This window comes from Engystomops pustulosus, chromosome 1 (assembly GCF_040894005.1).
Source record: "Engystomops pustulosus chromosome 1, aEngPut4.maternal, whole genome shotgun sequence".
Classification (NCBI taxonomy): domain Eukaryota; kingdom Metazoa; phylum Chordata; class Amphibia; order Anura; family Leptodactylidae; genus Engystomops; species Engystomops pustulosus.
In genome coordinates this window covers 107,287,485-107,305,189 of record NC_092411.1, presented here as the reverse complement: position 1 = coordinate 107,305,189, position 17,705 = coordinate 107,287,485, and the positions used below count along the sequence as shown (strand labels likewise).

The window sequence follows — 17,705 nt, the reverse complement described above, 5'->3', positions numbered from 1 at the left end:
GTAATGTAAAGCAAGATGGCGCCGCCTATGATGTGTCATAAAAGGGAGAAAACTCACAATTCATGGACATGCAAAAGCAGTTGTGAATTTTTCATGACTTGAATGCCCACACAAGCCATTTCCAATCCCCCCGTGTGCCTAAGTAGTCCAGCCATGTCTACTTCGTCCTCACTATAAGAACACTGGCACAGAGCAACCTCTTGGTGCCGTCCTAGTATTAGGACAAAAATTCACCCTTTGGCCAACTCCTCAGTCAGCCTCTAGTTAGAAGGGAAAAAAAGATGTTGAAGCCTTTTGTTCTATGAAGTTTTTCAAGCCTGTTTATTTCATGAACATCCAGAAAATGCTGCAAACTGATAAATAGTGAGCTCAAGACCATGTTCTGCTGCATATTATACAGTATGTGACTGTGTGTTGTAAGACAAAAATAAAGAAACAAATAGAATTCTAAAGGTTTCAAAATCTTCTACAATTGTAAAATGCTTAAAGGGGGTTGCCAATGAAAGAAAATTCTCAAATTGTAATCCCCCAGTGATTTTTACACAATAAACATCATTTTTAACCCCCTACTTTACAATTTTACTAAGTTTAATTGCTGTTTAAGCTCTTATCATTCACTGATGGTCAGTTTAAGATTCCAGAGTGTGTGTCTCTAAGCAGACGCATTATGATACCTGTGTGCTGACAATGTGGTTAGATTATCAGGGTACAGGGTTTATATACACTTTCATTTAGCTTCTCAACATTCTACTAGTATGCGACACATACAGAGATGAGACAGATCAGAGATGATGAGATCCATATTACACAACCTAGTAGTTTCGCCGCCATAAAACATGATAGTAGTATTGCAGCCATAACATACACATCTTTGCTTTATCTCACCTATAACACATACTGTCAGATCTGCTGTGCTTCCCCCAGATGTCTGTAGCTTTACCTCACAAGCTAGCCACCAGGAAGTGAGTGTGTGTGAGCTGGTCCTGGAATGCAATGGTTGGGGCTAGAGGGAGAGAGAAGCTCAGAGCAGCCTCAGACAGAAAAGCAAGATGTCTACCCAAACCTAAACTCAGAAGATACAGGGTTGGGTCTGGGGGCATCCAAAATTGTACACACCAGGACTGATAGAGACAGGTTGGAATTATATCTGTGAAATGCTGTATTTTTGTTTGAGAATGTGTTATTTTGTTATTCTCAGTATATTTAAGAAAATTGTCTTCATGGGAATATCCCTTGAACATAGACATAGCTAGGTGATTGGCAAAGATAATAAGCTTTGGTTTATACTTTATAGGGAAGAGGTGCTGCTGCTCATAGCCTTTGGTTTCCTGAACTTATTTGATATTATATGAACTTATATGATCTATATAAATGCAACATAAACTACAACCTCACTCCCTAGGGCCAGCAGGCCGCTAATTGGCGCCAGTCAGTTGCTGACCTGATATATAGCCTCCCTCTTTCTTTGTCCCCTGCTGGATCTTTGTGCCCTGTTGCCTGAGAGAAAGAGCTATTTTTCGACTATTGTGATGTATCCATTGTGACCTCTGCTCCATTTCCTGACCTCGATTCTCTGCCACCTGTCTTGACCTTTTTCTACGTCCCCGACTCCGATCGTGTGCCACCTGTCCTGACTTCCTGCCTGACTAAGACTCTGATTCTGCCTGCCGTTTCTGTACCTCGCCTTGGCCACTACCGTGAGCAAGTCGCGCCGGTGGAGCGACCTGGTTGTATCCCACCACAGCCAGTCCAACCCGCTTTGCGACGGGCTCTGGTAAATGCCAGGTGCCGCTCCCAGGCGTTGGTGCTATTTTGACTGTACCTAAAACAATTAATGAACCAATAATAAACCAATTATTCTGATCCACAAATGTACATGTATTTCATATATTAGTCCTTTTTACTTTTCAAGTATCCAGTCCTGTTGTCTTCAGCTTTCCCTGGCTGATTCATAAATCACATGCATTTTTGTTAAAAGATACAAAAAATAGACATGCAACTCTACATATTTATTTTACAATTTTTTAAAATCATTATTAAAGGGTTTTTAAACTGTTTTCTTGCTTTTCTTGCCTTAGGTGGCATTAATCAAACAGATCTTTAATTGTCAATAAAGAAAAAGATCATAGTCCTAATCCAGCTGATGACAAACATTTATTTATACTTTTTCTGTTTGACAGGGTGCCTGAGAAATTTGAGAGAACTCAATCTTAGCTTCAATAATCTAAAAAACATACCACCTGAGCTGGGAGATTGTGAAAACCTTTTGAAACTGGACCTTTCTGGAAATTTAGAACTCTCAGAACTGCCTTTTGAGGTATGGTATCTGTTTATTTAAGTTGAAATCATGATTGAACATAAATCTTAAAATTAAAACACTTTGATGTAAGATGGACATTAAGGAGCATATTTATCAAAATGTGTACGCCTGAAAAAAAGATGCTGAGGATTGTGACTTCTGCCCCCTGTATGCCAGGTGGCCATAAAGGGCAGAGTGCCATGCAGCCAGCATGTTCAGACGCGGACCAAGAGCTATCCTACACCAGGTCAGATTTGGTGTAGAAGTGCTCTGGCGGCACAGCCTATGATCAATATGCCCCTAAATCTTTATTGTATTGCTCTTTAAAGGGAGTCTACTACCTAAGGGTTCATTCAGATGGCCGTCCGGAGGGATGTACATGTGGGGAAAAATTTGGGGCCGCATATACGACCCCATAGACGGCAATGGCCGCCTGTTCAGTGCCATACACCGTGAAAAGATAGAGCATGCTCTATCTTTTCCCAAGTGTGCGGCCGTAACCGGCCATAACGGTCCAGCCCTTTTTATAAGGGAACGGAATAAAAATAATTAAAAAATAAATAAAAATGTTGCTGTTTGAACCAAACATCAGTCAGAGACAGTGGAAGAAGCATTTTCCGGATAATAGGCTGCGGGAGTACCAGAATTTGTTAATAAATAGTTAAAGTTGCATACAGTTAGCAAGTGTGGGAGGTTCAAAATAAGGAAGAGAATAATCTAAGATCACCGGCAGATCGAGGTGCCCCGGTTGGGCGATAGAGTGAGATAAGAGAGGAGAGGTAGAGAGGTGCAGCATTATCTAGGGCATTGGGGATGAGGGTGATTAATTTAAATTGTATTCAGAAGGAGACAGGCGACCTATGATTTAGGTGGTATACTCCCTTTAAAAAAAATTTATATGCTTTTTTGTAGATATGACATGTTTATTAGATTTTATACCATTGGCATTACTCAGTCTGTAAAACTAACAAAAACCATTAAAAAACATTCTTAACATTTTATATTTGAGTGCATGGAGCTTGGTAAGGTCTCGTTTTTATGCTGTGCCGCAAGCCAAAGTTTTCAATACTTTTTTAAAGTCTAAGTTTGGGAAATGTGCAACCTTTGAAAATATTTCATGGATGTCAAAATGTCCAAAAAACGCTGATTCAGGCAGTTCGACTTTTTTCTGTTATGGGCTTCACTGAATAGGATAATTATTATTATTCCCTATTCCTATATTTGATAGACTGGACATTTTGGGATGTGGGTATATCAAGCATAGTTATAATACTATTAGTGTTATTTTCACAAAATAGTGAAGCAATAAAGACAAAGCTCACAAGAAAAAGGGGAAAACCTGCATTAGTAGGAAGTACAGCGCCTCATACTCCAAACCCACCAGGTCAGGTACAGATCATTATTTCCCTCTGTGCGCTCCTTGTTTATGCATTGTGATATTTTTCTACATTACCTGCTTCTATGATGTAATTAGCACCTTTTGGCTATGCACTAAGCACTTTAACCCCTTCCCGACATTTGACGTACTATTACTGCATGGCGGGAGGTGCGTTCCCGCAAAATGTGGTAATAGTACGTCATGCTTCTGCCGCCGGCTCCAGAACGGAGCCCGCGCCAGAAGCTGCGGGTGTCGGCTATATATTATAGCCGACACCCGCCTCTAACACCCGCGATCGGAGAAATCTCCGATCGCGGGTGTTAGAGGCGGGTGTCGGCTATAATATATAGCCGACACCCGCAGCTTCTGGCGCGGGCTCCGTTCTGGAGCCGGCGGCAGAAGCAAGACGTACTATTACCACATTTGAGTGTTAACCCCTGACAGGGGCATTTGAGAAGAATTGGACCCCCCCCCCCCCCGCGGCGCTTTCCGGGGGGTCCGCTGCTCCGATCGCAGCCCCGGGACTGCCGGTGCCCGGGGCTCCGCGATCCTCTTCTGTGAGCTGGGTCCGTGCCTTCTGGCAGGACCCGGCTGTAACACACTGAGCATGCACAGCATGCTCAGTGTGTTACATTACACAGTGTAATACATCTGTATTACACTGTGTAATGTGAAGAAGAGCTCTTGAACAAGTGATCAGTGGATCACTTGTTCAAGCTAACCTGTAAAAGTTAATTAAAAAATGTTAAAAACACTACATAAAATCATTTTTTAATAAAAAGAATTAATTAAATAAAGTTAAAGTCCCCTAAACACAAATATTCCCTATACACATGCAATAAAGTGAAAAAAACACAAAATCGCCAAAAAAACCCACATATTTGGTATCGCCGCGTCCGTAATAATCCGTACAATAACTCAGAAACATTATTGGACCCGCATGGTGAACGCCGTAAAAACAAAACCCGTAAAAAAAGCCAAAAATGTACATTTTTCATAAAATCTCTACACAAAAATGTTCTAAAAAGTGATCAAAAAAAGTTATGTGCGCCAAAATGGTACCACTGAAAAGAACAACTCAACTCGTAAAAAGTAAGCCCAAAACTAGCTCTGTCAACCAAAAAATATTAAAGTTACGTCTCCGAAAAGATGGCGATACAAAAACAAATGAGATTTCCTCTATATTAGTTTTTATCCAGTAAAATTGTAAAAATAAATGAAAAACTGTATAAATGAGGTATCACTGTAATCGTAGGGACCTATAGAATAAAGATAATATAGTATTTTTAGTGTACGGTGTACGACCCCCAAAAAATACGAAAAAAAAGTAAACCAAAATTGACAATTTTCTTTTCACCCATACATTCAAGAGTTAATAAAATCTCTTCAATAAGCTAATGACCCACGAAAATTAATTATTTGTAAAGTGCATATCATGTCGCAAAAAATAAGCCCTTATATGTCCAAATTGCCAAAAAAATTAAGATTGTATAGCCAATAAAAAGTGACAATGCATAATCTGCTCTGAATGGCGCAGCTTCCCCGCGATGCCCTGGCGTGTGCCCATACAGCAGGTTACCACCACATATGGGGTATTGTTATACGGCGGAGGGATTGGGTATCAAATTTTGTGGAGCGTTTTGGTATTTTATCCACTGAGAATTTGTAAATTTTTTGAAAAACACATTCATTTAGCCAAAAAAGTTTACTTTCAAAATTGTATCCGATTTTGTTTTAACCCCTGTAAAATAATTAAAGGGTTAATAAACTTCATAAAAGTTGTTTTACGTACGTTGAGGTGTGTAGTTTCTATAATGGGGTAATTTATGGGGTTTTACTTTTATTTAGGCCTCTCAAAGTGATTTAAAACCTGAGCAGGTCCCTCAATAGCAGGATTTTGCGTTTTTTATGAAAATGTGAAAAATCGCACCTAACGTTCAAAGGCCCATAACATCCTACAAATATAAGAGTATGCATAAAAAACCATGTCCCCATAAATTAGACATTTAGTGAATGTTAGTTATTACGTTTTTTTGCGGTTATGACTATGTATGGAAAAAGTTGAACATTTCGAATTTCGAAAATCAAGAATTTTTCCAAATTTTCACCAAACATCTGATTTTCTCATAAATAAATGCAAAACAAAACACCAAAATTTTTCAACTAACATGAAGTACAAAGCGTCACGAGAAAACAATTTTAAAATCACTTGTATATGTTAAAGCATTCCGAAGTTATAACCATTTATAGTGACACAGGGCAGATTTGAAAAAATGGGCCGTGTCAGGAAGGTGAAAAGTGGCTCCAGCGTTAAGGGGTTAAATTTGTCTACTTCCTTGTCAGCCATTGTGTGCTCGCTGCCCAGCACCTAAAACTACACTACCCTTTTGTTATGTTCTATTTTTAAAAAAATGACTTCAATAAATTTTTGCATTTTTATTACAATTTATGCTCATCTCCTTTTTCTATTGAGGAAGTACAATTTGTAAGGTAGAAAATAAGGGCACATGCAGTTACCAGAATAGCAAAAAAGAAATACCGTATATATTCGAGTATAAGCTGACCCAAGTATAAGCCGAGGTACCTAATTTTAACACAAAAAACTGCCCCCCAGTATACAGCCCCTGCCCAGCTTATAAGAAAAAAAAAAAGTGTACTCACCTTCCGACACCCCCCGGGAGGTCCTCCTGTGTCCAACGATGCTCCGGCTCCCTCTCTCTGTGCGGTGCCGTCGCTCGAGCTGTGACGTCAGCGGCTCGCTGACGTACTAGTGTGTGCGCCACCTTTGGCACACACTGTGATGTCAGCTAGCCATTTTTTGGGCCAGAGGGCCGTTTGTAATTAAGGGTCGTCTGTAAGTCGGGTGTTCTTAATTAGTGGACTATGTTACATTAGCTAGTTTAAATGTCACTTAAACTCATCAGTACTACATATGTTTTTCAGTGATGTGACACCTTGCAGTATGGAGGTAATAAGATTATATAAGCAAGTTTCTACCAGATTAATATTAAAATTGTGTATGCATATGTCTTCTGAGAGATATATATATATATATATATGCTGCTGTCCTTCCATATAGAATTTCAATTTGTGCAACATGGATCTTATCTCACTTACTGGGCTCTTAATAGGGTGTTTTTACTTTACTTGTGAAAAACAGCAAATAGGCTAGGCATCACACTGAATCATAAAACAAGTCTCTCTTTTCTCTACTTACCAATTTCATGTTGTAAAACCCCTTTTCTTTCTTACAATTCCTCAATAAAGATTTTACAAGCTTAAAATCCTAGACCTGCTCTGCATCTTCCATAAAAAAATGCTATTGAGAGAAGGAGAGATTGATAGCTGGAAGTACAGTTCAGTCTCACAGTTCTGATGGTCTCGTAAACCTTTATGATGCCGTCAGAGATCGTTGACTGAATTACAGCCACATTTTCAGTTTCTCCTTGAAATTCTTATACTAGTGGTTATCAGGTGATAGGTCTCCCTCATTTATATACAATATAATTCTGAGAATGGAATCTGTGCTGTAGGTATTACTTATTTTTCTTGCTAAGTATTGCATGCCAGTAAGAACTGATGCCATTTTTACTTATCTCATAGAATTTAAATAAAAATGTATAAAATATATTTAGAGGTTGGACAGGTCCCCTTTCCGGTAGGCAATTTAGCAATATGGTGGAAAAGATATTTTCTTATGTTATAGTGCTCTTGCTTCTTTCCTCACTGGTTGTCCATTTAGTTGAAATGGTGTTGCACCATCAAGGCAAACTTTTCATGATGTTCCAGCTGTTTTTAGAGCTGGTGCAACCACTGAAGGCCTAAATGGCAGAGCTTCAATTAGTGGCCAGCATATAGCACTTTAATCCAGAGCTCATTTTACTGTCTAGCACATGATACTGCATAGAACAATTGTCTGTTGTATGATAATTCCCTCAATTTTTAATCCTGCCTCTGACATCATATAAAAACCAGTAGGACTTATAATTCTCTTTCGTCGAAGGCTCATTCGGAGCCGAAACGCATCGGGGTCGGGCGGTCATCCCGGACAGAGGAACCCCAAACCTTCATTACTTGGTAAAGACCGCAATATATCATTTGTGAGGAAATTTGGCCATCATTCCCTCAAGACAAGGGTATGACATGTGCTTCGTGGTAAAAAGAAGAAGAAAGAGTTGGCACTCACCACCTTAAGTAAAATTCTTTTCTTTATTGGTCCATTTAAAACTTGGTGTACACAACAGGGGAGGGTAACAAAAATGGATGCGTTCTTTTATCAGGGACGAATCGTTTCGCGCTTAGTTTAGCGCTTCATCTTGCCTGACTCCAGGGTATGACATGTATTATACATGAGACCTTTTAGAGTTCTTCCCCCTGTACCATATACATTGATTTAGTGTCCTTGCAAAAACTTTTTCATGATTATGTTCCCCACATTGTTCTGGGTTGAGACTGCAATTTATCTGTGATTTACCGCATTTGTATTCTGTATCTTTTGGGCATCTTACCCTGGGCGTCCTTTTTCTGTACTATGTTTTATCTTACTGTATCAATAAAGTCTCAATTTTTATTTATTCATCAATGAGTATAGTCTTTCCTCCATTCTTCCCACTCCCTTCTTCCCAAAAATTTCTTTGGGGCAAACAATTTCTTTGAGGGATTGGACTAGATGCGCACACCATATGAGGGGTTCTTTTATGGTATAGAGGTGGGGATTTAACATTATATGTATGGTATTTCTTGCCGTCTTCCCCTTTCCCTCCCCTCGTGTTGCGGTCCTTATTGTTTGTTTCTAGGATATGACAAATGATGAGCGGACGTGATGTTTCTGTTCAGGTTTGGTCCACACAACTGATTGACGGATTGGGGGCTGAACAGCAAATACAGCAAATTGATTACCTTAGCTTCTAGTAATGGCCATGATTGGCCCAAACCCGAATGGAAACATTGGATCCGCTCATCTCTACTTATGACCAATAACTTGTCTTTTTATTCTACTGAATTTTAATTTGCCACTGTTTCTTCAAAACCCTTTACTAGTGAAGAAGACTGAAGATTCTTGAACATCTTAAAAAGTTAATTCACACATTATTTGAGTATATCCATTTTCAACTGTTCTCTAAAAGTGACAACCATTGATCTATGAAACCTGGAAGGGGCAAAGGATTACCTTATGGGGCACATACAGAGGGAAGCTGCATGCAACATTTTGTGATACACGAAATGTATGTTAACTAACAATCTACAATTAAGGGAGAAAGAAATGGAAAGTCTTATACTTTGCTTTACTACAATACGAGCCACGAATAGAGAGAAATACAGCAATTTTTCTAAATTTGCTTGCACAGCATTATAGAGCTTCGTAGCAAACAAATGAAATTCTGAATGCATATTTTAAGACATATGTTCAGAAGCTTAAAATAAAATAAACTTACCAACTCTAAAACTGCTATAGTCACTGTTACCTGTGGGCTACACTTGTAGTATTCTACAGGGATTGTACAGTATGTGTTTTAGCAAAGAAGTAAAGATTCAATCTGGGTTAGATTTTTCTCCAAAATATTGAGTTATAAACTATATATTCTATATATGTAAAGACTTCACTGTATGACACATCAGTGGGATTTGCATTGTGATTTTTACAGGATATGACAGTATAAATACTCTATGGGGCACATTTACTTACCCATCCACTGATGAGTTCACTGATGATAATGCACTGTGATCCAATTCACTTGTTGCAATTGGGCTTGCAACACAATTTGAAAGGTAATTCCAGTGCTTAGTCAGAATATGTCGTATCGCCCGAGAGCAAGCCCCCCAACTTGCCGCATGGAAGACAGCAGCTGTGCCAAAAAACGATTGCACCGACACCTGTTTAATTCCTGTCCAAGCTGTGCATTCCCCGAAAAAGGCAAACAGTCCGACAAAAGTGAGCAGCGCGACCCTTAGTAAGTGAGTCTCTATATGTAACATGCATTAGGATAAAAAATGGCTTTCTGTAACACCCTCAGGAAACACAATATAAGATGCAATTTGCGTTGTGCAGAATGGAAAATGTACAGTAAAGGACATAAATATACTATTTGTGCTTGTGAATGGAGCAGTCATGGAAAAAATGTAAATATGTTTTCCAGGGTGAGATGAGGAAAACTTTGCCTCAGAGCTGCCTTGTAGGCAGTACCTTAACCTCAACCATGACTTACTCAGGACACCTAGAGACAAGTTGTGGGATAATGGCTCAGCCATTATTTCACTTCCAATCCCATAAAAACCTGTATAGCAGTAGTTAAACAAGTACACTACTGTTTCATTCAAATATTAGTATAGAATACAGATAATAAAGGGAATAGTAAATAAATAGCACAGTGAAAGTTAAATTGCAACTTCTAACACACTGGACATCTGCAGTATTTGTACTAGCACTAGTAACCATATACACTTCAAACATCATGTGTTTAGTTTCTCTTTACATTCATGGGATTTTTTTTTTTGCATTTTATATGCGGCTGTTTACACAATAGTTGACATTTCTGAAAACTTTGCAACAAGAGTTTATTAAACCCTTAGCGACCTGGTCCTTTTTTGTTTTTTCATTTCCATTTTTCACTCCCCACCTTCAAAAATCTATAACTTTTTTATTTTTACACATAAAGAGCTGTGTGGTGGCTTGTTTTCTGTGTAACAAATTAAACTTCACATTAATGGTATTTAATATTCCATGCTGTGTACTGGGAAGTGGGAAAAAATTCCAAATGCAGTGAAAATGGTGAAAAAACGTATTTGCACCGTTTTCTTGTGGGCTTGGATTTTACGGCTTTCACTTTGCACCCCAAATTACATGTCTACTTTATTCTTTGGGTAGGTATGACAACGGGGATACCAAATTTGTATAGGTTAAATGTTTTAATACCGTTACAAGAATGAAAACCTCCTGTACTTTTTACTTTGCCATCTTCTGGCGCTAATAACTTCATATTTCATTGTATTGAGCTGTTGGTGGTGTAATTTTTTTGCAATTCTGATGACGTTTTCAATGCTATCATTTTTTAGGACTGTACAACCTTTTGATCACTTTTTATAGATTTTTTAAATATTTTTCAAAATGCCAAAAAAGTGCCATTTTCGACTATGGGCGCTATTTTCCGTTACGGGGTAAAATGCAATGAAAAAACGTATTGTATTTTTATAGATCGGGCATTTTTGGATGATGTTTATTCATATTTATATCAGTTCTAGGGGAACGGGGGTGATTTGAACTTTTAGGTTTTTTTATTATGTTTTTTTTTTCACTTTTTTTAATTTAAATTTTAACTATTTTTCAGACTCCTTAGGGTACTTTGACCCTAGGTTGTCTGATCGATCCTATCATATACTGCCATACTGCAGTATGGCAGTATATGGCGATATTCCTCCTCATTCATTACAATGTGCTGATCACACATTGTAATGAAAGGGTTAAAAGCAGACAGCCTCGGGTCTTCCGAAGTCTGGCGATGGATCACTGATCCCAGATGTCATCATGGGAAGTGACGATTCTTGGCAAGATCATTGGGATAACACAAGCGATCGGTGCTAGCAATATGCAGCAAAGACTTACCGGCTATGGAGAGGGCTCAGCCTGTGAGCCCGTTCCATGCAGCGGGACCCAACATGCACCCTACTATTACGCCACACGTTGTAAGGGGTTAAGATTTTATTACTAACAGATAGGATCTGTTATTTGTAATGTTATAAGAAAAAAGAATAAAGGTGAAAGGATAAAGACAAAAATACACTTATGCCCTTACAATGTATTCTGTATACATTTTGGGGCATATTGTCATAAAAAATATGACCATATGACCAATAATACCCCAAAAGGCATATTATTCTTAATATTTATGTCCTCTGTGATTACACCTTGTGTGCCCAGGCCTTAGACAGGTTTGCATTTGTAGCATTAGAAGCATTAAAAATGTCACCGGTTTATAAGCCTTACATATAAGTCTCTTGTCTGATATGACAAATGAGTTGAAACAACTTGTTTCACTGAAATAATGTGAGCCAATTAATAGGTGTGAGCTGTGCTTTGGGTCTTGTGTATGTGTGTATGGGTTTTCTAAGCCCATTTAGACGGGTGGCTACCACAAAGAAGACCACACAGTAATTTCCTTCCTACGACTAAGGATGTGAACGATCCAAAACACGCCATACCCAGTACCTCTAGTGGGGCCACCATGCTTTTAATCAAAACCTAATATATTTTGGATGTTTTAACAGAGGCTTTTTTCACTGCATGGATGCTAGATTACCATTTTTGTTTCAAGATTCATATTTATTTCGAAATATGGGCGTTTTTAGATGGAGATAATTCTAGTGTAAGGCTACCCTCATACAACATACTGAGGCTTATTTCTGAAGGTCCCGCGGACGCATTTTCTGCAAGTTTTCTGAGTTTTTTTTCGGGGATTGCGCCGGGGATTGTGTTTAGACACAATCGGATTTTGACGCATCGGCGCTGAATTTCACGAGACATAAATCGGGGGGGAGGGCCGTCAGATATCCGATGGATTCGGACAACGTGCGGGATTTAACATGTCAAATTGTGTCGCAAGACATGCACTCACATACACCAGGAAGAAGAAGGTGAACTTTGGGGGACTTCACCGGGGAAGCCACACATGCAGGATCTCAGCCACGCGATCTTGGCGAATCGCGCCGGACTTCATCCTCGTCGGAGAGTTCGAATCGGACCGGGTAAGTAAATGCACAGAAAACAATGGAAAATGACTGCTCAGGATGCAAACACAAGCAGGAATAAGATCTGCTCTATCATTTGCATGTCAGGCAGTGGATTTCATGGTCTGTGAAAGAGCCCAAAAAATGTAATGCTGATGTTTTCTAGCTGACGTAATTATGACTAGCACATGTCCACACTGTGTGCAGGAAGCCGATAACGGTGCTTCTGGTAAGATTAGGGGTTGCATTTTCCTAAGCAAAGTTAACAATTAAAATGACTTATTTATATTCTATATTTCCTTGTATTTAATATATTCATATACGTATTCAAGCAATAGGTGTTGAAAAACTTATGCTTTAATTAACAACCTAAAATATCACTTTTCTTATCTTTTCCGGCTCCTGCAGCTCAGCTCCGATGTGCATAAATTAACATATGACCTGTCAGTGATTTGTGGAAGATTTCTCTGAAGTGCACATATCACTTTTTTATGCATTTGATTACTTCACAGATATGTAAATGGTTTTTTTTTTGGGACATGCATCTTTGGTATTTATATCAGCAAGCACAATTGGCATTTGTTGAAATCAATTTATATTCTTATGGAAATGAGGTTTGAGCTTAAAACTCTTCCAACAGACCTGCCAGAGACCAATTTTCTGCTTCTCAATGTATCAGCGAATTAATATTCCTTTGAAAAGACAGAAAATATGAGTCAAAATATTTTCCTCATAATTGGATGGTTTCAGGGGTAAATGGGCAATGGTATTTGCCAAGATATTGTCAATGCACAGCAGCTGCTTGGTAAAATGGAATCAGTTTTAATTTCAGCTATTAGCAAGTGAATGATGTAAATAGCAAGGACAGGTTAAAGGGTTTCTGATGTCAGAGGGAGAACATAACAATGAGGGATTAGCAGTGACAGAAATCTCATAAATATTAAAAGTATATAAAATGGAAGACAAGGAAGGACAAAATAGTGTTAAGGGAAATAACAAAGCATCACCTATCTCTGCCAAATGATTTTGATAAAACAAATTGCTTTTTCTTCCCTGAATAATATGAAATGAAAAAATATACTTTTTATTAGTCAAAAATGGTATTTTCTGCTGAATTTATCATTTCTTTATTCAAACTACAGCTAAAGTTATGAAACCACAAATCCATGTTAAAGATGTTATAATTTAAATGTAAAAGTTAGGGCTATAACTTTAACTGAATGAACCAGGTCCTAAGTACTGTGGCCTCTTCACTGATATAAAAAACAAAGCTTAATACATTAAATACATTAATACAAATAAAGTTTATTGGACCACACATAGGCTGTGGTCTATATATTGCAGATTAATTAAAGTATTACTGACCTGAGCTATTAGTCTAGAGACATAAAAAGAATAAGAGCTGTGTATATCTTCAATGAGGGAGCCAGCATTCCTTCTCTGCTTTACTATTATGGTATTAAAGGGAACCTGTCACCACATTTTCACAAATACAGCTAGGGACAGGTTCCCATAGATCTCTGTTAACTAAATGCCACCCTTGTTTACCTAAAAATTGTTTCTCTCACTATTCCTCTTATGTTTCCAGGCATCAGAGGGGGTGTGTCCTGCTCATCCAGCCCCTCCCATATACAACTTCCCATGCCTTATGCCCAGCACTTCATGACCAGGGTGATGTAATTTAAGATTATTTACCCTGTGTCACATGACATGAATGTAACAAAAAGCCCTGTTTAATAAAATTGACACAGTATTTCCTATAACTAAACAGCTTTATATGTCTATAGTTGAATATTGGCAGACAGTCCCTAAATACCAGCTCCATACAATAGCATGTCCAAGCAGTGAGACCTGTCAAACAGGAACAAGGATGCAAGGCAGTTCCCAAGATTTAAAGAGACACGGAGCTGTCAGTCTAAGTAAGGGGACATGGTTCACTGGCAGCCGGAGATATTTTAAAACAAGAGTCAAGTATGATAATTTGCATATCAGAAAAACATTATTAATAGGTTATAGTGGGAGTACTTATAACATAAAAGCAAGCCGTTTGTGATATATATAAAAAAATTAACTTTAATTTAAAATCCATTTAAGGATACTCAAATAAGCACCACCAACAGTGTTCTCCCACCAGCCCTGGAGTAAATTACCACATGCAGGGGTACATGGTCACCCCATTGCTGTGCCCCTGAGCTCGTGGAAGACTTTACTATTGAAGGAGAAGACATTACGTGTCAGTATAAACTTAAGAAGCTGAACCGCAAATTCAATATGTGCCCTATATTGAGTACCTCTTATGGACAACAATGTGGATTAACACAGGGAGAGGCAAGACACAGAGGGACAAACAACAGATAATAGCAAAGTCAGACAAACTGGGTCAAATCCAAGATGGCAGAAAGGCACAGAAACTTAAAGCGAGAAAATGATTAAATAAACATAGCTGAGGTCAGATACACAGAATTGCAAAGATATAGCAATAGCACAGGCAAGACAAAAGCTGGACTGCAATAACCAGCACCCTCTGAAGGAACTGGGTGAAACATAAGATGAGCAATGGACACTGCCCCCAGCCACTGACTGACAAAACAAGCTCAAACTCACACCCAGCTTTTCCCTAAGGAAAGATCCTGAAAGGGAGTTGTCAATCAAAGCAGCCCTGTGTGTGGTTTTCAAGCACAGACGCCTGAAATCTGATCCCATTCAGAGCAATTAGCGAGTTCTGACACCTATTCACAGAAAATGTAAACTTGTTACAATGCCTTTAAGGGTGCGGTCACACTTTGCACCCCTAAAAACGCATTGCAAAAGCTTAAGAGGGATTTGCCTAATTAAACAACTGTTAACACTTGTGTAAACATGTAAACACATTGTTAACACAACGAAATGTAAATGCATGTGTTAACGCATGTGTTAATATTAGCATTTTGTAAACACAAGTGTTAACAGCTGTTTAATTAGGCAAACCTCTCTTCAGCTTTTGCAATGAGCTTTTAAACGCAAGCGTTAAACGCGACTTGTGACCGCACCCTAAGGGTTTTTCTGCAATGAGACAATCAGTTCAATTAAAAGTGCTCTAAATGAATGACAAAATCTTACTATATGTTGCCAACTGAATAAGGTAATAATACATAGATGCTTATAAAGATCATAGTCTCGTCCCTACTAATAGTTAACCAAAAGGCATAGTTTAAATTGAGGTTGTTGTGGCATATATACTGGGACTCCAAGTGCACGTAGTTAGAGTTACAAATGGCATATAGAGAAAGCTGTTGTTGTCAAGTACATGACCTTACATTTCTTATTTCATAAATATGTGGATAACTTGTCCCTGAACATTTCTTTCTGCTTGTTAGAATTTGATGAACGGATGCATTTCACAGCAATAACATTGTTTTTAAACCTGATTGTGCATTTTAAAAATGTTTTAATGTAGCATAAAGTTGCTGAGTGGTTTTCAACTATTCTGTTGGGATCCAGAGCTCTGCCAGTGGCACATAAAGATTTCCCCCGTTAGTTTTAACTCTTTTATGTTTGCGTAGACCAAACAATAACATATTGGTTTATGTGCTGATACACAGTACATTCTTCCTACTCACAACACAGATGGTTTTATGAAACAAAACAAAAATATCCCCTCTGGGCAATTTTTATATGAAATGTTTGAGAGTAGTTTGAAATAAAATTAAGAAATATTTTTATATATTAGAGTTTGAAATATATATATATATATATATATATATATATATATATATATATATATATATATATATATTGTACAATGTGTACAATATATATGTACAAAAATGCCTTTATGTATATCCAAATGTACCAGTCACTAAGTTTAAGTGTGCATCAACCAATAGCTATACCACAGGCTGAAAAATATAAGATAAGATATAGTATGTACTTGTTGATTCTGTAAACTTTTATTTAACATATAATTAACTGATGTGTGACATATTAGTGGGTCACATCTCGGCTGAGGATATATAGAGGAAAGGGTTCCTGGGCTAAGCCCTCTCCATACAAGGTGAGTGTTTGCTACATATAAAAAAAATTATAAAAAGTGATCAAAAGGCCCTATGGTCCTCAAAATGGTAGCAATGAAAAGGTGAATGAAACTTTGCAAAAAATGACACCTCACACAGTTCCGCACAATGAAGTATAAGTATAGAAAGTAAAAAAAGGTATTTGCACCAGAAGATGGCAAAATTAAGTAGTTTTTTTTGTACAGGAGGTTTAATTTAAAAAAAAATGTATTAAAACACAATAAAACCTATATAAATTTGGTATCTTCTCGATTGTACCGACCCAAAGAATAAAGGAGACTTGTCATTTGGGGTGTACAGTGAAAGCCGTAAAAACCAAGCCCACAAGAAAATGGTGCAAATGGAGAAGCTGCAGTCTATATAGTGATAACAGCATCCCAGGTTTTTGCCAGCGTAACCAATCACCCCTCACCCAGCAATATAATAACTTAATATTTCCAGCATAGGGAAATCAATTAAAAAATGCTGCTTCAGTTTATCTTACCTTCTCAAAATTAAAAAGTGATTTAAAAAAAATTGTATGCATCAAAAAATTAAAAGTTCAACTTGCAAAAACCCAGCTCAGGGTTCATGTTTAAATAAAAGTGGTAAAGCAATGTAAAATGCTATTTCTACCATACTGTGCTAAAAAAAAAAATATTCAGCCTGCAAAAATCAAGCCGCCATACAACAATGTCTCTCATAATGAACCTATATATGAAAGAAAACACCTAATGGTTGAAGGGTTTGGCTTAAGTTAAAGTTATCCACGGGAATAACTGGCTGATTGCTGAGGTCACTCATCCCTTGAGACAGGGCGAAACTCCTTGCTCAATTGGCCCTCTGGGTTTTAGTGTATGTTCCTTTATGACAGAAACACATCGCCAAGATGGCCAATCTATGTGACAATTCAGACAATAGTGAACCGTTCCCCGCTGTAATGGAGGGATTCGAGAATTTCAGAGGTGGTTTGGGCTCTACATACTGTCCCCCCTTGTCTGCCGGTAGTCCCCTAGAGGAGTTTCAAAATAGGGTTATGAGCGATTTACTAACTCTTATTTACCCCCCAAAAAACCCACATCTTACTAAGGAAGAATTTTGTGCTTTGGGATGGTTGAGGTCCATGAAGGACATAATTGTGAAGCCGGTAGACAAGGGGGGAAATGTAGTGTTGATGACAAAGGATTATTATCTAAAAGAGTCATAGTGGCGGGCATAGGCTCCCTGACAGAACCCCTCTCAAAATATATTGATTGGCTTTTACGTCCCCTACTCA

At 38.1% G+C, this 17,705-nt stretch overlaps 1 protein-coding gene across 3 annotated transcripts in view; it reads left to right on the top strand.

Annotated features, from left to right (window-relative positions):
• The window catches only part of LRRC2 (leucine rich repeat containing 2), a 457,557-nt gene that overhangs the window by 112,730 nt on the left and 327,122 nt on the right, over positions 1-17,705 (top strand). Inside the window, exon 5 of one of the 3 annotated variants that reach the window (XM_072150809.1) lies at positions 2,181-2,317. The exons of the other annotated variants lie outside the window; for them this stretch is intronic. Within the exon in view, the coding sequence (XP_072006910.1) occupies positions 2,181-2,317 (137 nt within the window). The remainder of the gene's footprint in view (positions 1-2,180; positions 2,318-17,705) is intronic. 3 annotated transcript variants of the gene reach the window in all.